The sequence below is a fragment of the Poecilia reticulata genome, chromosome 21 (assembly GCF_904066995.2).
Source record: "Poecilia reticulata chromosome 21, P_reticulata-male-v2, whole genome shotgun sequence".
Lineage (NCBI taxonomy): Eukaryota > Metazoa > Chordata > Actinopteri > Cyprinodontiformes > Poeciliidae > Poecilia > Poecilia reticulata.
Window position 1 is genome coordinate 20,654,095 of NC_088850.1, and position 20,473 is coordinate 20,674,567.

A 20,473-nucleotide genomic window follows, 5' to 3' on the forward strand; every position below is an offset into this window, starting at 1 on the left:
AAGTGTTTAAAGCTTTAATGTGAGAGCAAGTAGTTCTAGAAAATAACTCCTGCAACTTCTAGTAATCTGTTAAAATTTTTTACTTCAGTAGCCATCTAAATCACAGTATACAGTCAGCGGCCATTTTATAATTTATTCCGTACAAGGAGAGGAGCACCGATTGCAGTCTTCCTGCTGGTCACAAGGCCTGTCACGATACCAATTCTTATAAATTGTCCCAGTAATTATTGCAACAAACAATAATATTCGCCATATTTGCAAACCAATGTTTACATTTAATATATCAAAGCCATTCTTCGACACAGGCTGTGTTTCCGTTACATATTCCGTTGTCAATTTTCAGCTAATGTCGAACAAACCCGACTTCGCAATCGCTGTTTCCATTAAATATGAAACACAATTAAAATCACACATGAATAAGTTTGTTCACACGATATGTCAAAAACATGCCGCGCCATCACCCTACAACTACTTCCTGTCATCGTCTTCTTCATCATTTCGACCAGCAGCATCACCTGATTGTTGATCACATGACTCGTAAGATGGGAAAAAAACATTTCTGTTCTAGCATATATTTTGCAAAATACAGTAAAATTGACATGACTGAAAAACCACGTCATCCTAGCTCAAAAACCTTTACTCAAAAAATTAGTTTTTTCGAAACTAGCATGTTTCCATTAAGCAAAATTATTTTTGTAATTCAAATTTGCACAATTACACGGGTGTCAGTGGCTGCGTTTCTATCAACCACAAAATTGCACAATTTCAGAATTCGAAACACAGCAATAAAAAAAGGTTTTTCAATAAAAAAGTTTCGCGCTTGGACGAGATGGTTTTTCAACCATATCGAAGTTTGTAGTTTTCACAAAAATTGCAACAGCAACACCTTCTTCGTATCGCACGAGTCGTGATCAACAGCTGGAGGTTACTACTGGCAGAAAAGACGAAGAAGACGCTTGGAAGTGGTAGGAGGATGATGGCACAGCATGTTTTTCAATGACTGACAGCGTGAACAAACTTATTCATGTGTGATTTTAATTCCGTTTCTTACTTAGTGGAAATACCATGACTTCAAAATTATGTTTTTATAATATTAGCAGAATATTGACAAAGTTTTGCTCACATCTATAAACACAGCGAGTTTAGACAAGTTGTGGTCAGAGTTTCCAGCTCCACCACTCAGTCTCTTTCGCCCTTTTCGCTCCTCATCTTCATACAAACCATCTCAGCCGTCCCACTTCAGCTGCTGGCTGTCTTCTATGCTATAAACGCCATCCTGCAACTACAAGCCTTTCGATTCAACACGCAATTCATCTACTGCTTCTTATCCTCGCCACAACTCTCTCATCTCTGACACTTAAACCAGTTTGAGATTCCTTGAAGAGCTGCTTGTCTAGACCAAGATTCCTGTCAAATCTCTTCAATAAATCGTTTTTGCTTTCCTGCCTCTGGGTTTAAAACGCAACACAAATTTGGCACTTCTGCGGCGAGCGCATAACAAACGCAGGCAAAGCGAGACGTGATGGATCGATCGGAGCCGCACCTTGACGTATAGCTGCTGGAACTCGTCCAGGTTTAGCCGGCCGGTGGGGCAGTCCTTCAGGAATCCCTTGTACCACTGCTTCAGCTCGTGCTCGTTGAACTCAGTGTTCTTCACCAGGTCCTCCATCACTTCAGGGGTCAGCTTGCTGTTCTGTTTCCCCATTTTTTTTCCCTGGAAAGCAAAAAAAAACAGAAGAAGGGAAGGCCCCAGGAAAAACACACAGAGACACACACACACAGAGAGAGTTGAGGTTAGGCATTATTCAAATGTTGTGCAAGACCAAGAGCTAACAGTCTGCGCTACTTTGGGAGAGCGATTTATCAAAGCTGCAAGCAGAGATTTCTCGAGAGCGCTAAAAATACGCTTTAAACAAATGAAGTGCGTTACGAGGCAGAATGGCTGAATGTCACGCGGTGTAAATTAGGCATTATTGCATCACATCGTTCAGTTTCTGCTTCTGCCTTTGGGTAGCTGCTGGTCCTCATTTGTTTGTTTTTGTACTTTTTTTGAACTGGTTTGAAGCAGAGTTTCTGGGTTATGTTCACAGTACTTTGCCAAAGTATTCACACCACCTGAGCACATTTTATCAAATCCTTTTGTTTAGAGATTATATATATGCTAGAGCAACACAATGCAGTACAACTTAAAATATGATTTGCATTTGATGTTCAGACTGCACAAAAAGTCTCCTTTCAAGTCTTGCCATATGGAAGTCTGTAACTTTAACAAGTTTTACTGGACGATAAATTGTCCCAGTAATTATTGCAACAAACAATAATTTTGCTGTTTTGAGACTATTTTCTAGTAATATAATGATAGTGGCATATTGCATAAAATAAGCTTATGCGATTAACTGAAAAGTCCATCGAACGTGCCAAATTTGTTTTATCTGACAAAAATAATCGCTGAGCTGCAGCCATATTTCATACTAGCTCTGCCATTGACTCCTTGTATTTGGCTCCATCCTTCAACCTTTAGCTCCAAATGTTTCTGGTTTCTGTATGTATAAAAAACGGTCCAAAAGCATTTTCCTTCAACTTCACAATTAATACTTTATGGTCGCAAAGTGACAAAAACAAAACTTCAGGGGTGTGAATACTTTTAGAATACGACACGTTCTCGTTTCCCAGTTTTGTTTAAAGCTAATTATTTGTCAAACATATCTCCCTCCGTGCATGGAACCCATTCAAACGGATTTAATAGCAACCTTTTGAAGTAGCGCGTGCCCACTGTGAAGTTGCAGAAAAACTCTAGTATGTTTCAGTTTATCTTCCTTAATTCCTCCTGCTGCCGGCTGCATGCAGCTGCCTCAGCTCCAATCTGCCTGGTGCTCATGCTGCCACTTTATGGCCTTCATTAGTTCATTACCCAACCCCTAATTATCATAAATTTGCAAAATACGGTTAGAGTTTTGGAACATCCCCGCTCCTCTCCGTCTCTGCTGAGACGCTCCTTCAGACCTCCTTCTGGGTGATAAGACCAACACTTAATGGATGGTGTGTTATCTGTCTGCATGGTGAAAAAGACGTGCCGCAGCAATGAACCGCAAGGATCAGCCTGCCATGATAATACATTTTGTTGGACGATAAATTGTCCCATAAAAAATTGCGATTAATAATAATATTGTTATTTTGAGACCATTTTCTAGGAGTACACCGATAATGGCGTAATAATGCACGTTTGCTTTCTCAAAAATCAATACACTTAAACTTTGAGAAGAATACTTCACACTGGAAGTGGAAGATATTTTAAATAACCAGAAAAACAATACGTAAATTGGAAATGACCAAAACCATAAATGAGCCACATATGAAATGTCTGTAAACAAAACTGCCCTTCAAAAAATGTTAATCAAAAGAAGGAAACTGAATTAGCAAGCTCAACTTAACACTTATCGTTGCGAACCACCTTCACATCCGAGTAAAACAATGGTTAAATCAATAGCGGCATTATATTGTACTGTACATTGAATAACAAATCGTTTCATACATTGTGGACTTTGCGGTTTTTTTTCCTAAATAAGACTCTACCTTACAGAGATGCTACAACAGCCCACTCAGAAGTTGGCTGCCAAACAGCAGACCTGTTACTGTGAGATATTAATCATTTCGCTCAGGCGCTTTCAAGGTGTCCGGGATCCTTTATTGATCAAGCGTTGACTCCGCTTCTCCTACGACATCGCTTTGGAAATGCTGTTCGGCTGACTTTTACATCCTGCCTGTCAGTTTCTCATGGTGCCTGGATGACAACGTCCAGGCACCATTCCAAACAGTCCCCCTGTTCACAAGCACAGCAAATAGAGGCGTGAAATTTAACTCCGCTGGAGAAATAAAGTCAGTAGCTTTTCGGTGACAAGTTATCTCAAGAGCCTTTACAGGTTTGTGTTTTGTACGGCCATAAAATTCAAATAAATCTGGGGCTTTAAGGGAGAACAATCCACTCGTATTATAGACAAGAGTACCAGTTGGGTACTGTGTTTAGAGTTGAAAATTATACATATATTAGTGCTGTAGCAATACACTAATCTCACAATACCCGATATTCTGCTCACAATACGGTATATATCATGATACTCAGCAAACTGTAAGATTCAATTTTTTGAAAGATTTTAGAGGGACAGAGTGATTTTGGTGACACTTTGTGACTGTTCCATAAACTTGGATTAAATTAATTGACCTGATGGTATAATACTGGTGTAATAAATGTTGTTTTTGTTATACATTTGCTTTGTTTAAATATTAATTGTGTGGCTTTGTGCATGTGATTATGTAGAAAAGGAACCTCTTTTGTCTTTTTCACTTATATTAGATAACAGAATTTATCTATTTCATTTCTTTAATTGTAACTGGTTGATTCATTTATATGTCATTTTTAATGTACATATGCAAGTTGAAACATGAGGGATTTGAGTAAGATTTAAGGTATCGATACTCACAGATGAAAAATCAATACTTTACGAGGAAAAAATATCAATAAATATCGCAGAATCGATAAAAATACATAGGCCTAGTATATGTTATAATACAGTTGGGGAAACTGTATGCTAATGAAGTCAGAATATATTTTTAATGTATTAAAGGTCACCATTATCAATGTTGAGTTAAGGAGAGAAGCTAGATTTTTTCACATCTGATAGTCTGGTACACTCAGTTCAACTGGGGACCAAAGTTGCGACATTTTTCCCATTTTCAGCTGGTGCGGTTCTCTTTCACACTGCATTGTCAGACGAACCAAACTCTTTTAATTTTCTTATTTGTCTTAGATAAAATCCACGAGCCATTTCTCCTGCTAGCGCTAGACTCTCACGTCTGTTTTTGGTTGTATTTACCCAGAATGCTCTGCACTGTAGTCCACCTCCTGCTATTGGACCAAATCAAGTCAGTGAAGCTAAAAGTGATCCAAGTTCACAAATGGATTATAATTTTATATTTTTATCTTTGAGTGAATCACCACTCTTTCAATTGCCTCTAACTTTGCCGCTGTTGCACCAGAATTTCCCCACTCTGGGACAACAAAGGCCTTTTCTATTTCTAAAAAAAAGCAACAAAAAAGAAAAAGGTGAATATGTCTGAAACGAGAGTTTGGTGACTGGATGTTTTCTAAAAACTGTCTCTCCTAGCAATTTTTCAGTTAATTAATTAGGGGTAAATATATTTTTTATATTTTTGATTGTATACTGTGAAACAAGCTTCACTAATGTGATTTCTTTGGAATACCAAACTGGCTCGGTTGAACCATTTTTTCAACTTTGGATCATTTGGTCCGCATGGAGGTATCTGAGCCCCCTCTGCATGCTGCTATGTCCTTCGGCAAGACATGACCCTTTTGAAGAAGACCTTTACGTGAGAATGCAAGACTCCGTCTGGCAGTTAAAGCACAGATTACGCAAGAAAAACACACAAAAGTGCCCGGATTCAAAGACAGAAAAAAACTGCACCTCTAAAAAGGAAGCTTTTTAGTGGTGCCAAAGAAGCTTTGTGTTAATGCAACCCCCCTGAGCATCCTAAGTGCATTCAGTTGCTAATAAAAAAGCAGAGGAAGTTGTACAATTTTCTCATTCATAACTGACCCTGTAATCCATTAGCTGCGGTTTCTCTGTGAAAAACCCCTAAATTGGAGCTTGGGGATTGTTTAAGCGGCAAACTCATTCTTTCAGTGACCACTTTTACCAATTTTTAATAGTATCTTAAACGTCTGCATGATGGCATAAAAGGCACACCATTCTACCGAGGTTTACCAGGTGAAAACAAAAAGGTATGAAACCCTAATGGGATGAGGAAATACTTGTAATACTTGTTTTTAATGGAACTGCTGCTGGTTCTCTTTTTTTTTTTTTTACAAAGGAACTGCGTGAAGAAATTGTCCTAGGGTCTGGAATCATACCAAAGAGAGCAATAACCTCTACTCCACACACTGCCCCATGTCTTGGAATATTCAGCTAGAAATCCATAGTGTTTTACCTCCGACCCACAGCAACCCATTTCCTTTTGCAACTTGCCTCTATTGAAGGAGGAAAAGAGCATGGCCAAGTCTCCATGATACCAATAACCTCTATCTGTACATTCACAAATGTAAACATTTCTCAAACTCTATTTGGTTTTTAATCGGAACCATGTATCAGATGACACTAGTAAGTGTTTTATTCCGCAACAACCCTCCTGGTAGGTTTAACGTGAAATACATGTAGAATATGTGGAAAAGTTATTCATGCCTATTGTTAACCTTTGTGCGTGCGAGGACTGAGGCAAATGATACAAGTGATACGGGTGTGGGGTCGGTTGGACCCCATTTGTAAACACAAAGGTTAAATAGGGTGGAGGACCTGTCATGACGTGTCCCTGTTTCTCTTCTGAAGGTTCTTGTGAAGAATACATGGCACAACATGATTCTTTAAATAGCAAACAGGGTCTTAAGACATCAATACTACCCCAGTGCGAATCCAACCACAACATTGGTAACCACTAAGCTAGAGAGATTCTGGCTAGAGGATGCTACGCTGTTAGCAAAAGGGGGTTGCACAAAGTATTTTGTTTGTTAGCTTGGAATCTACTGGTCTGTCTACTTTCTGACCCTCATCTGTGGTTTTGAGATACGGATAATGGCAGAAAGAATGAGATCCTGGGTACAACCAGTCAAAAATGAGCTTCTGAATAAGTTGGCCTTACTCCACCTTAGCGATAGGGTGGAGTCTCTATATTAGTTGTTACCGTCCAATTGCCATGGATATTTTGATTGAACTTTTAAAATGTTGCAAGAAAAGGCAAATTAGCCATGTTTCCATTTACTGGTTTGAAGCGAATCAACCAGGCTACGCACAGCATACTTTCATTAGCTGTTGAAGTTACACATGGCTGTAATAAACAGGAAATAGAGGTTGTAACCTACGATGGACCTCACGACTGAGAAAAATAGAGAGAGGTTTTCAAGAATCTGTTGTAATTTAAATTGTAATTGTTCTGTCATGCCAACCAGTACTGGCGATGTTACATGCTGTAGAAGATGTACGGAAAGAAATTCAAATCTAATCCACACCAACAATGGAAACAGCTGATGAGTCATGTGACTTAAATGCTCACCACAATGGAACTTATTTGGCAAATGTGATTCCATGTCCCTCTAGCACATTAAGAAAAGCCGAAAACCACCTCAAACAAGTAAAAAAAAACCTTTTTGCAACACTGAGGAAGTTATGTTGAATTTTGTCATTTCCATCAACCTTTTCTAATGCAACACATCAAAAATGATGATGGCTATTGAAAGAAATCAGTTAAGGTAGTTCAGGCATTCAACAAGATTCTGGGAATCTACCTTTGGAGATTAAGGATATGTCCCGCTAGGAAGAGACACTGATGAAAACCCAGATGTATCCCCATCTGGTTTGGGAACACTTTGGGATTTCCTAGAATGAGCTGGTGGATGTCACTAGACGGAGGGAAATGTGGGTTTTCCTCCTGGACCTAACCATGGATAATCAGAATACTTTGGATTAACTCAAATTTAGGTTTGGTGACAATAGATTTGTCTACATCCGTATCTCCAGACCATTGGAACTGCACAAATATGAGTGTGGGTTGAACTCTACCCTTTGCCTTTGTTTTGTCGGTCTATGATCTCATAAACAAATGTAAGACCATCAGGGAATGTGCAAATGCAATGTCCTCTGACAGGAAGGTGCAAGACACCACTTTGTTTCAAAATAGGTCCATGATGAAGAAAGCAACAGCAGCGGGACGTGTGCACACGTCCTAAGAGAGATGTGAACAAATGACGTAGTACATTGCCATCATGACACTGTGCCTGTCTTTCTTTGTATTCATACATGGAGGCTCTTCCCCGAAACACCTGTCAGTAGGAAGATTTACATCTTCTTTTAAGGGCTAACAAGAACGGCCATGAAATAAGGTGAACCTCTTGCAGAACTGTTGCATTTTTAGTCGAAGATTCAGACTTGTGATGTCTTGATGTGGTGCCATGTGGCATCACGTTCACAATGTCCTCACAAATCGCTCACGCTGCATCGTAATATGAGCGATACTCAACACGCCGTCTCTTGTCACTCGCTCAACAAACAAGCGGCAGAGACGGTTTCGCATCTGTGCTGCATCAGTGTGCAGCCGATGGACCCAGCATCACATTTTACATGCTGCTGAGGTACTTATTTTTCACTGTTTAGATGGGGATTTGTCTCGGGAAGTTTGATTTGAATTAGTCTTACGTATGTATTTTTTCAGTTCTGTGCAAGGGCATTCACACCGAGTTTTTCACCTTTTTTTCAGGTTACAACGAAACACGCAGAGTTAAAGGGAAGCTGAATGGAGCTAAATTTAGAGCAATCCTGGAAGAAGGCCTGTTAGAGGCAGTAAAAAACATGCAAGGAAAATGACCTAAAGAAAGACATAGAGCAAGAGCAAGAATGCAATGATTTAGATTAAAGTATATTCATGTGTCAGAATGGCCCAGTCTAAGTCCAGATCTAAATCCAATTAAGAACCAGTGGTGATAATAATGTGTTACTTTGTCTTCATTGAGGTTAGTGGCTGTAATATGACAAAATGTGAAAATAGGTTCAAGGAATTTTTATAATTTTTCGGGAACACTGTGAAACATTTTATTCAGGGCAATTAGGGCAACTTTAAAACATCATCTTTGTCCACATCCATCAAACAGATGACGTTCATCTTCCATATAGGGCTGCTTATCATTCCCATTTGGCACCTCGGCTGATTGCTATTCTTCCAAGTTTCCTACGACCCCTGTCAGTCGCCCATCTGGCTTGTTACCGTCCACCGCCACCCTTGTGATGCAATCAACCAGCACTAGGATGAAAACAGCCTGTAAATGTTATATGACTGAACTCCCTACGCTCTGCATGCAAATGCGACGATGACTAAACTCACTCTTCACATTCCACCGAGCGTTTTCTGATGCATTCTCACTACTCGGTACACGCAGTGGAATAAAGAGTGATGCAAAAGTGATCGGGAGGTGGGGGGGAGAGAGGCAGTGAAGGTGGGGATGGGTGTGATCCGAGAGAAATGCAGAGGCATGACGCTCCTGTTGAATAACAGAGAACACACCCCGGCCTGGGCGTCTGTTATCTCCATCTATGCGTTTGTGATGTTCTGCGCCACTTACAATTGCCACAGGAAAGAGACGAAGGAAACAAACGCAGAACCAGCTGGTGCATCATCAGCAAATGCCAGTGCACCCGCTTCAGGATGAGACTTGAGTATGGGGCCGGGCCCGGAGGGGTGGGGATGGCGGCGGGGGGGCTGTGGTGACGAGGCACACTGGATCACTTTGCAGCACTTTGCAGTTGTCGATCACATTCCGCACTGACTCTAAACCTGAGTCACTGGAGGGTTCAGGTCCTTTTGAACCCTTTTTGGAGGGAAAGCAGATGGGAAGAATAAGGCGACAGGTGCAAGCCTGACGATGACATATCTGCAGCGTAAAAGAGGGGAGGCTTTACAGCCAGCAGAGCGGCCCCTGAGCTGGGGCAGTGGGCCATTACATAACACCACCCCATTTCCCATAATTTTCCAACAGGAGCTGACCTTGAGAGGAGGGCAGAGTGCTGGTATAGAGAGTGAGAAACAGAGAGAGAGAGAGAGAGAGAGAGAGTGATCCAACATCAGATGTCAACGAACCAGTCTGAGGTTTTACTCCAAGCAAATTTGATAGGCTATAATATCCTGAAGGCCTTTTTGTCTGGAAATGTAGCTTCCTACTGAGGGTGGGTTAAGGAGACACCCCCTACCCTCCACTCCCATGCCTCTCTATCTCTCTGTCTCGCTCTTTCACACACACACACTATTGCAACATCAGTGACAAACCAGCTCCACAAGCACACATCACACCCCATCCAGTGTCATGTCACGCCAAGCCACCCCACGCAAGTACCAATTATAAACCGATAGAATCCACACATCTTTAAGCACCTCTATGCTTATTACCTCTTCACTTTGGATGCTGATTCAAAAATACTCCAGTGCGCATGTGAGTGTGTGTGTATGTGTGTGCGCGTGCGTGCGTGCTTGTGTGTGCGCGCGTGTGTGGGCTGCAAGAGTAAAGCAAACAAGACGTGTCATGCTTATTTGATGTCTGCACGAAAAATATCGTCCAGATTTAATCCCGCAGGTATAATATGGCGGTTTTATTGATAAAACGTGGATGCGTTCTTATTTACAATTATGTGCTCAAAAAATCAATGAATCACTCAGGAAATTAGAAAGGATGACGCACCGCGTTGCATCATGTCAGCATACATCAAGCACTCAAGAGAATAATCTGAGGAGAAAAATGCAGAAACGCAAAGCGCTCATTTTCTTACCTTGTGAGAGTGTGAAGTCAACGAGAGAAGTCCTGCGGTCTGGTGTTTGGAGTGGTCTCAAAAACCCTCCGAGGACGAGGGGGTGGGGGGAAAGAAACAAAACAAGCACCTCAGTCGTATGAAATGCTCCTACCGCGAAACAAGAAGCTCACGGCTTTAATGTCTGCTTCTTTTTTCCAATTTTGCTATTTGTTCCACCGTTTGGAGGAGGAGAGTCAGAAAGTACGGGGTGCAGATCCGCAGAAAGATGCTGCTGAACACGAAGTGCTGCTGATGCACAGAGAGGAGGAGACAGACGATCAGCGTGTGTGTGTGTGTGTGTGTGTGTGTGTGTGTGTGTGTGTGTGTGTGTGTGTGTGTGTGTGGGTGCGTGTGTGTATGCGTGTGTGTTATCAGCCTGATAGGCTCCGCACACAGCGGGGAAACAGGCTGTCAACACACTGGAACTAGCAATAAACTCGCTCTTTCTCTACTCCAATAAGCATATTTTCTTAACCGTCACGCGCTGCTTGTATTAGAAACGGGGTCAAAGTAATGGCGGACGAGCAGCGCCTAATTAGACCGCTTATTATTCAGTAGTTGTTTCTTTAGCAGCCGCAACAGTTTCCCGCCACTGACAGCAAAGCACAGAAGGAGCGTTAGCCAGGAAGCTAACAGGGGGTTAGCGACAAGATTAAACTGCTCATTTAGTAGGTGAGTCATTTGAGCTGTCTAACTTCCGAATAAAGGGCATAGAATCATTACTACTTTAAATGTAAACTAATATCACAGCCATTTATTTAAAAAATAATTTAGGTTAGCATGAAGTCAGAGTTTCCTTATAAAGTTAGCTAAAATTGATAGCTAATTTTAAAAATGTTCTCTTTTGCTCTTAAAAATCATGAATGGATTAGATTTATGCAGCGCTTTTCTATATACTTTATTGATCCCAAGGGGAAAATAAATCAAACAAAACAAAAAAGTGTAGAAAAATATACCTATCATAGTGCGAAAAACATTATTCTGTCTATTCCAGGATTTTAACAAAGGTATATTAATGTGTCTATATAAAAAAATGTCTAAATAAAAACTGTATAACAATAAAGTTCAGCCCGAAACTTCCCGATACATATGAAACATGTCAAACCCAAAAATCTTAACAGAATGTTGTCTTTTTTTATTTTTATTTTTTACCATGACTCTGTATACTATGTGATCAAAGATAAGTGAAATTATTTAAAAATGAGAAATAACCATTGAAAGCAGATGTCTGAAGTCAAGTTACCGTAATTCTATTCAAAATCACAGGTGGTGCAATTGTTGCTATCAACACTTTCTACAACCACCTTTGGTCAATACATTTATCATATAACATTAAGGTTGGAGTAAACAGGGACTGAGATCTCGTCAGTTCACCTCAGTTTTTTAACAGGATTTTATCATTTCAGACCGAAATGATATGTATACATTTCCTATATAGATAGGAAATTATATACATTTCATAGGAAGCAAAAAGTATTTTTTTCAGTATCATGTTTTTTTCTTTTTTGACTTGTGTAAGGAAAAGTTAAAAATGACAGAAAAATACATTTTTATTATTATAAATAATTGAAAATTACTTAGAATATTTTGTATGCCCAATTAAAATTTTAATTGGATTCCCCAATATATATTGCATTAATTTATAATGCAATATATTGAGAGTTTTATCGTGTATTTAAAAATATTGATTTCATTTGATATAGGTATTTTCAATTTATTCAGATAATTAAACATAGCATTGAATTTTTTTAAAAGTATTAATATGACTGATTTGTGTAACTGTAAGGCTTCTGTAGGAGGAAAACTACCCAAAAATGGGAGGGAGAAAAAAGGAGATGGAAGGTTATATCATTTATGTCTTTAAATGATGGCCATCAGTTATTTTACTGCTGGTTATAGACTAACTTGTAATATTATCCTGTCCCTGGTTCAGGCAAGGCTGTCAAGTGGTGTGCTTACTGATGGTTAACTGATAAAATGCACACAATAACACAAGGAGATTCTTAGAATAACTTTGGCATCTGATAAGTTAACAAATGTGCTAGATATACAAGTTCAAAGTAAAAGAAGAATCTTTAATAAATTTAAGCTTAAGCTCTTCCTAAAAAAAGAATGTTTTCCTGTACTTTCATTAACAGAAAATAATCATGCATTGCTGCTCTCAAAGGTAGTGTTAATGCTGCTTTTCTGTTTGTTTGTTTTTTTTAGGTATTCTTACAGGAAGAAAATGGAAACAATCCCCATTGAGGAAATCAGTCCTCAAACAGAGCCAACTTCCCCGCCCTCCCCAAAACGAGCGAGGACAGACTGCGCTGCGACAGAAAACCTCCACTGGAACAGCGGGTTCAACTCTTCACAGCTTCAGACGTCTCAGGATGCGATTAGCAGCCTATCGACGAATAACCTCCAGGAGACCAACGGCCTGATAACAGCAGAGAGTGGGCAGTATCATGATGAAAACCCCACAGGCCTTCCATCAGATCTTACTCCTGCTACTCATGTGACTTCCGAGTCAAATGATGTGTGTGCGAGTGTCGAGAGAGAGGGGAAGTCTTTTGTTACCGAAACAGACGAGCTAAGTCCCGCCAGCAACAGCACACCCAGTCTTTCTGACTGTAAACAGCTGGAGAAGTCACTCGAGGGTGAAAATCCTGCCGTCTGTCTTCAGAATGATGGGAATGATGGGAATCTTGGGACTTGGACTCAAACTCAACCCAGTCTCATCCAGGCAGTTACCTTCTGTTCACATCAGGCGGCTGACACAGATTTCTGTCATTCTTTCAGCCAATTGGCGGATGCTGTAGAGGGTGATCTGAAGACAGAGGAGGCCCCTCTGAGGAGTCCCACATCCTCTTCCCAAGGTGTTCTCCCGCTCTGCTCCAACGTTGAAGCGGATCATTCTCAGAAATCTGACCATCGGATTCCTGAAAATATCTCCGACGTAGAAACAAAAGGTCAAGGGAGCAAAACCTTTGTCAATTCTTCTGAGGGATTGATTCCTTGCTGTGAGTTTGTGTTAGGCACAACCACATCAGCTGAAAATGTGAGTTTTCAGGAGCACAACTATGTGGTAGAGGCAGAGATTCCAGCAGCTGTTATAATCAGTCAAGAGGCTGCCAAAGGAGATAATGAGGCAGACGCATTCTGTGTAATTGACCCTGTAATCTGGAGTGAAATTGACGAGGAGGTTGAACGACTGATCTGTAACTCAGACGGCGCTGCAGGTGGAGAATTATCTCCGTTAGTTGAGGTCTGCAACATTGAAGCAACTTCTCCACTTTGTTCTGAAGCCAGAACGTCACTAGATTCAATTCCAGACCAGATGGAGCAGGTTCAGAGAGATGGAAATAAGATTGGCACAACAAGCAACTTGATGCAAGACCAGACCGACAATGAGGGCAAATCCAGTCCTGCATTTGCTGAAGATGATTTAACTGGAGAGATCTGCGATACGGCGAGAAGTCAGCTGAAAGTTGCTGTCAGCCCTGACCACATGGAGATGCCTGAGCTTGAATACTTGCACGGCAAAACTGACGAAGTGGAAGAGGTTGCTGGGTTCATACAAAGTCATTCTCCAAAAGAAACAGAAACCTACAAATTGAGGAATTTAGAATCGGAGTGGCAAAATAAACAAGGAGACTGCAACAGTTACCAGAAAGAAGGAGAAACACAAAAACATGGCAGCAATCTCAAAAGTATTGACAACAAACAAGAAAATGAGCTCGATGAAGCTTTTGGGGCCAATATTTGCGTAACCTATGTGACGACTAAAGGCAAGGAACAAAACCAGAAGGTAAAAGTTGGCGGAGAAATAAACATAGACGAGCAGGAAACTGGGGAGAGCATGCAGAAGCAGAGTGAGTTCGAAGATGACATTAGGGAAGAGTCTCCCATTCAAGATGTTAGTGAATGGGCAGAGAACAGGTTGAGTTTTTATAACGGAGAAGATCCAGAACAAAGTCTAGGTAACTTCACTCACGATCAACACATGCCTGATGTGTCCACGTTCCACAGCATTCCTCCTATGACTGACGCAGTGGTTCCGTGCCCATCTCAAAATGCTATTCATGGCGTCAGATATTTCCCATCGGCCTTCACTCCCGGCAAGGATGCGCTCGGCAGGTTTGACACGTTTGAAAAGATCAAACTCTTTCCAGATGACGATGATGGTGCCACAGAGCTCCTGAACACACACCAGGAAGAACAAGAACACCACGTGGAAGTGGCAGAGAGCGAAATCAATGAGAAGACTCTTGAAGATAAGGAGAACACAGAGAACGGATTTGTCTCCAGTGATTCCAGTTCTAATGAAGTCCCAAACTTCACCCCATTCCTGGAGAAAGAGCCGAACAGCCGTTCAACCGATGATTCCCCCCATTGCTCACATGATGAGTTGAACCCACAGTCAGCGTCTTCTGCTCTTCCTACTGACTCTGATGGGCCCTCTTGTGATCTAAGCACCAACTTTGACTTTGAAATGAAGGAACAGTTTGGAAGGATCTTACAGGAGCTCAACTTGTTCTTTGATATCAGTAGAAACGAATTCACAAAGCCACCCTCGCCTGATTTACCCGAGCCCTCGGTGGGCCACTCTACCAAAGTGCTGAGTAGCCCTGGACTGGAATGCTACGCTCACACGTCAACAGGTAACTGTTGAAAGATCAGTGTTTTTGTGGTTTTCTTGTTACTATTTTATTGAATATGTTTGTACATTGTACCATTCCTTGCATTTCCTTAGATCTTTTCAAGATATTTTACTGGGATTTTAGACAGTAGGCCAGTGGTCCCCAAACTACGGCCCGCGGGCCGGATCCGGCCCGCCGTCACATTTGGTTCGACCCCCTGAACAATACCAGAGAGCATTTACATTTTTTTTCATATACCGTATTTTCCGGACTATAAGCCTCTACTTTTTTCCTAAGCTTTGAACCTTGCGGCTTATAGCCCGGTGCGGCTTATATGTGGATTTTCTTTCAACCATCAGGGGGCTCTTTAGCAGGAAGTGTATCATTGGAAGTCAAAATTGGAAATCAAAGAAGAAAGCGCCCATTAAAGCGGAATTATGTTTTAATAGGGAATTGAAATTTGAGAATGTTGTTGATCAGTTAAATAGCAATGAGGGAAAAAAGAAGATTTTTTTGTTTTCTTAAATATTACTGGGATCATTATGAGAATTTGAGGTATAGATATTAGGATCCAATAGATGGCAGTAGTGCAACAATAATGGATGCAAGCTGCCATTGAAATCTAAAGAAGAAGACGACGCCCATTTTCATTTAGCACATGCTAGTAGCAGACACAAAGGATCAGCACTTTTACTGTTACAGTTACCGTTCAGAAACTACCGTAATCAGTTCGGTTAAATCTAAACTTGGCAACTTTTTCTTTTTCAACCGAAATAAATGTGATATTCAATTGACCTGTTATGACTCAAAATTTGGGTGTCCGCCCCCCTCTGCTGCTGCTGCTGTGTTGTGGAAAACCTGGAGCGGCAGAGATATCTGCGGCTTATAGCCTGGTGCGGCTTATAGTCCTGAAAATATGGTGTTTACTTCATAAATAGTGTTATTTCCTGGATTTATTCTGTGAAGAACCCACAGAGGGTTATTTGATTGTGCTTTCTGGAAAACAATAATTTTTTACATTTAGGCACTCATGCAATCGTCACACCTTTTCTGTTACAAACTGACTCCGGCCCCCACCAGAGAAGGGAAAAGTTATGTGGCCCTCACAGGAAACAGTTTGGGGACCCCTGCAGTAGGCCAGCACAGGCAACAGGGAAGCTGGTCATAGATTTTGGGAAGTTGGGTAGAGCTAAATCTTGGACAATCCTGGAATAAAGCCTGGGTAACACTTTATTTGAAGGGGTGTGCATGAAACTGACATATGCATAAGGTTGACATATGCATGTTTATGACATGTATCTAAACATGAAATTACACCTGTTATGAACACGAATGATTATGACTAAATAATGACGCTTTAAATGCAAAGTTGCATAAAAGCCAAAGCCTGTTTCAGGTTGCAAAAGTCGTAAGCCTGGAGCAGAAGTTGCTCTTCCAACAGAACAGCCACATTTCAATGTTTCATAGATCACATCATGTAGAGTGGACTGGAATCTGTGGCGAGACTTTAAATTGGATGTTCACGGACTCTCTCCATCCAGTCTGAATGAGTTTGAGGTATTTTGCAAAGAAAAAGGAGCAAAGTTTTAGGGTGTACTCACACTGGCCCTGTTTCGCAACTTTAATCAAACTCTAGCTACCAAAAAAGTCCAGTTCATTTGGGGAGGTGTGAACGCTCAGTTGAACTTTAATGCAAACCAAAAAAGCGAACTCTGGTCTGCCTAAAAACCTAGTCTAGTGCTAGCGGGATAAATGGCACATGGTATTTTTACCAAAGATAAAAGCAAAAACGTACTGACTGCTAAAATCTGACAGCACTCTGTTTATTTACACTTAATGAAAAAGAAAGTTGCCCTCAGTGTCTCTTCTGAAGTTTTTGTGTAGTTTCCTTCGGTGGTTCTTGGTGCAGCGCCACCATAGGTGAGGGAGGTGACAGGTTTTTCAAAGTGTTTGGTCCGTTTGACTCAGAGCAGTGAGAGCGAACAGCAAAGTGTCAGGTATGAAAACACCCTCAGTCTTCAGGTATTCAAAGCTGGTAGAGATTTGCTCCAAAACACTGAGCTCCAGATGGCGTTTCTATAAAGCATTGACTCATAGGGTTGAACACAAACACACACTTGTTGGATTCTTGTTTGTTTTCTTTGCACTTCACATTTACTCACCACGTTGGTCTCATAAAATCCCAATAAAACATTTAAAGTTTGTCGTTATGACATGGCTTAATGTGATTAGGTTCAATGTGATGTGAATACTTTCACCAGGTTAGATGATATTTTAATATCAATATGAAGAACACTCATGCATCTATAGCTATTCCCCCATCAAATATAATGTGGTAATATTCAAACTCTAAAGGTATAAAGAGAAACGATAATATCTGCCGTTCTTGATCTCAGTGGTAAAACAAACCAGAGACTGGTGTGTGTAATATATCATATACCAGAAACAGGCGAGGAAGGAGAGTGCAAAGGTTCAGGATTCGTGTAGAAAGGATAAATATGTAAACCATCTGAGCCATAGAATAACATTTAGATTCAGCCACACAGTGATTATTTATTGGACTCCAGAGAGGTCAGTTGTCTTGTGTCCATTTTTAGATAAAGCTGTTGAAGACCACGGCCTGGTGATGTGTGGACTTGATCCAGCTGTCTCCTGTCCGGTTATCAGGAGTGATGGCGAACAGGAAGTACCTCTCAACAGAAACCTGGAGCAGGAACCATTGATGGACACCACAGAGAAGAGCAAAGGTTAGATCTAAACATGTACACGTGAGTTTTCTGACTCATTTATACAAAATTTATAAAAACTGAAAATTTCCCCTGCAGATACTGCTTGTAATCCATCCATCCATCACCTGATTTTAACAATTCTATTTGTAGACCCTGACAGCTGTAGAAATATCCATCATTGTTTCATAGAAGCCTTTTACTCTTCTAAAAGGCTCAGAATCACTGAAAACTCTGTAAAGTTCTGAAAAGTTTTGAAATAAAAAAAAAAAAATTGTCAGAATGTAAGCTTTGACCAGTCCTGACTTGTGATCATGTTGTTTTCAGAGTCCCAAGAGGTGGAGCAGAAAGTTAAAGTTTGGTCTCCATCCTTTATGCGTCTGCCTGACTTGGAGCAGCTGAGCCACGGTGAGTTTCATTTTTAAGCTGTGACTCATGCCATTTATATATTTGCCAAATACAGGATGGCTTATCACAGGAGGTGTGAGAGATTTTCACATCCGAGAGAAAAGTTGTCAAAATGAAATTGGCAGGTGCAGAAAAATATCACATCTTCATTACAAATAGCCTGGTGCAAATGAGCTATATCAAACACTGTTGAAACAACAGATTAAGGTTTTATACATGAAAATCCCCTTTAACAGCAGTAGAAACAAATTATTTTCTTCATTACCAGTGTGATGGCATCTGCTCAAAGTAAAGCTGCCTTTAAATATTTAAAATCTTCGAAGTGAAGTTTGAAAATCTTTTCAAATCGAATGCAGATTTTACACTGTGTAAGAAAATGTTCCAACAAACACACGCTCTTTAGGTGGATTCACAGCAACCCTTTTTATTCCGCTTTAATCCAACTCCAGTCCGTTTGCCTACACCAACAGCGTCAGGCGTATCTGGTTTGCATTAAAAGTCTATGTGGAGGAGTTTGAAGCGTCAAGAGCGTCCAACGGAAAACAACGGCTAGAGCTGATGCGTCTGACACGCCCTCCACGCGCCTCCACATAGACTTTGAACATAAACTAGACGCGGGAAATGCCAGGTGTAGAGCAAAATCTCAAGCGTCTGCATTCAAAAAGTTCACACGCATCGAACTCAAAGCATCGGACGCGTTTTTGAAACACATAACGCTTTTGGTGTGAACGCACCATAACTGGTGCGCCTAAAAGCTTAGGTCAGTTCAGTTGAAGTCAATTGTGATGCGGTTTTAATGCGTATGTGAAGGAAGGAAGCAGACAACAAGGCAGGGCATTCTGGGTAAATCCAACCAAAACAACCATGGGAGTCTGGCGCTACTGTGAGAAATGGCTCGTGGTCTTTCACCAAACACAAAAGTGTAATCCTACAACCGCTAAAATCTGACGCCACTCTATTTTTGTTTACATTTCATGAAGAAAAACGTTGCACTCAGTGTCTTCTGAGGTTTTCATGTCGTTTCCTTCAGTAGTTCTTGGTGCAGCGCCACCACAGGCGAGGAGGGGAACAGATTTTCAAAGAGTTTGGTTTGTTTGACGCAGTGCAGCGTGAAAGCAAACTGTACCAGCAGAAACTGAAACAAATGTTGCAATTTTGATCCCCTATTGAACAATGCCTTCCATAATAGTTGTGAAAACACCTTTAAAAGCAGCAGGAACACTTTGTACACAGAGTTCAACCCCAGCACTCCCTCTGTGTGCAGGACCACCAGACCTACCCAGGAGGCTGGAGCCTTTGAGGACGTGCACGCGGCCAATAAGGGTTGGACTTTCAAAACGAGCCAAGACCAAACAGCTCCACCACGCACATCCATACAAATAAATACGGCAACTCGGAGGGTGTTGTTTGACCAAATGATGTTGTCAGGGTTCTGTTTTGGTTTCGACGTTCAAGAAGTGTGATGTTGTTGTCTCTGGTTATTTAACACGGTTCTGCTGTTGGTTCTGGTTTCCTTCTGTCACAATGTGGCGTTTGTCACATTTAGCAGCTGTGGTGGTTGGGCGTGTGTTACCAGCTGAGTAAAACAGCAGCAGCTTGGTGCTACTTGAAGTAAAATCTACTTATTTATTTATTTATTTATATGTAATATTTAACTATTTAAATCCCCCTGTTGTAATGTTTACATTGTATTTTTAACATATTTTATTGTATTAAGACAGTTTTCATAACAGTAGGCATATTTGCTGTAGGTCCATATTGTTCCTGTGATGTGTGGGTGTATTCAGACAGTTTTCATTAGAGTGATGATGTTCTTTGTGTGTTCTGTTATTTTTACCATTAAATGAGCTTCGATGTGTCTAACATAACACAAACCTTAATCAAATTCTTTCTTGTGTTTGTCTGTAGAAAGAGCAGGGGTGAAAGTAAGGGGGTACTTCAGAGTACTGCGTACCCCTAAAAGATTTAGCGGGGGTACTCAGTACCTGCAAGAGAGGGGAGCGGCTGTCTGCTGTAAATGGGTTCACTGTGCAGCCGCGAATGCGCCTACTAATTAGCCGTGACTGATTAGTTTGTCAAGAACAATCTAAAACACGACTTAATCAGTTAATAAATAACTTTTTTCCCATTTCATATTTTTTCTGAACTGTTCGTGCTTTGCTAGAGCAGCGGTGCAACACGACGATCGCGGAAGGTTTTGAGTCGATCTCAGCATTAGGTGACAAACTGAACGCCGCCAGGAGGCTGAGAGCAGCACGTCCTCCTCTGGCTCCCTTAAACGTTCGTAACTTTATTAAAGAACAACAAAAAAATCAAC

At 40.9% G+C, this 20,473-nt stretch overlaps 2 protein-coding genes across 2 annotated transcripts in view; one reads left to right on the forward strand and one right to left on the reverse strand.

Moving 5' to 3' along the window:
* The window catches only part of vsnl1a (visinin-like 1a), a 32,833-nt gene extending 22,154 nt beyond the window's left edge, over positions 1-10,679 (reverse strand). Inside the window, exons 1-2 of the mRNA XM_008398197.3 lie at positions 10,377-10,679; positions 1,544-1,714 (exon numbers count right to left, since the gene is read on the reverse strand). Coding sequence (XP_008396419.1) covers positions 1,544-1,705 — 162 coding nt within the window. The 5' untranslated portion in view covers positions 1,706-1,714; positions 10,377-10,679. The remainder of the gene's footprint in view (positions 1-1,543; positions 1,715-10,376) is intronic.
* Positions 10,680-10,747: 68 nt separating this feature from the next.
* Positions 10,748-20,041, forward strand: LOC103457787 (uncharacterized). The gene is made up of 5 exons (XM_008398194.3): positions 10,748-11,069; positions 12,606-15,043; positions 17,620-17,769; positions 18,076-18,156; positions 19,421-20,041. Exons 2-5 carry the CDS (start codon positions 12,625-12,627, stop codon positions 19,537-19,539), a joined length of 2,769 nt encoding a protein of 922 aa, XP_008396416.2. The 5' UTR covers positions 10,748-11,069; positions 12,606-12,624; the 3' UTR covers positions 19,540-20,041.
* The last annotated feature ends 432 nt before the right edge of the window (positions 20,042-20,473 follow it).

Bases quoted from the DNA above. Each gene is read 5' to 3' on its own strand.
- LOC103457787 (XM_008398194.3), top strand. From the start codon at position 12,625: ATGGAAACAATCCCCATTGAGGAAATCAGTCCTCAAACAGAGCCAACT. The intron at 17,770-18,075 runs GTTAGATCTAAA...TGTTGTTTTCAG, and splicing joins CACCACAGAGAAGAGCAAAG to AGTCCCAAGAGGTGGAGCAG. The intron at 18,157-19,420 runs GTGAGTTTCATT...CTCTGTGTGCAG, and splicing joins CTTGGAGCAGCTGAGCCACG to GACCACCAGACCTACCCAGG.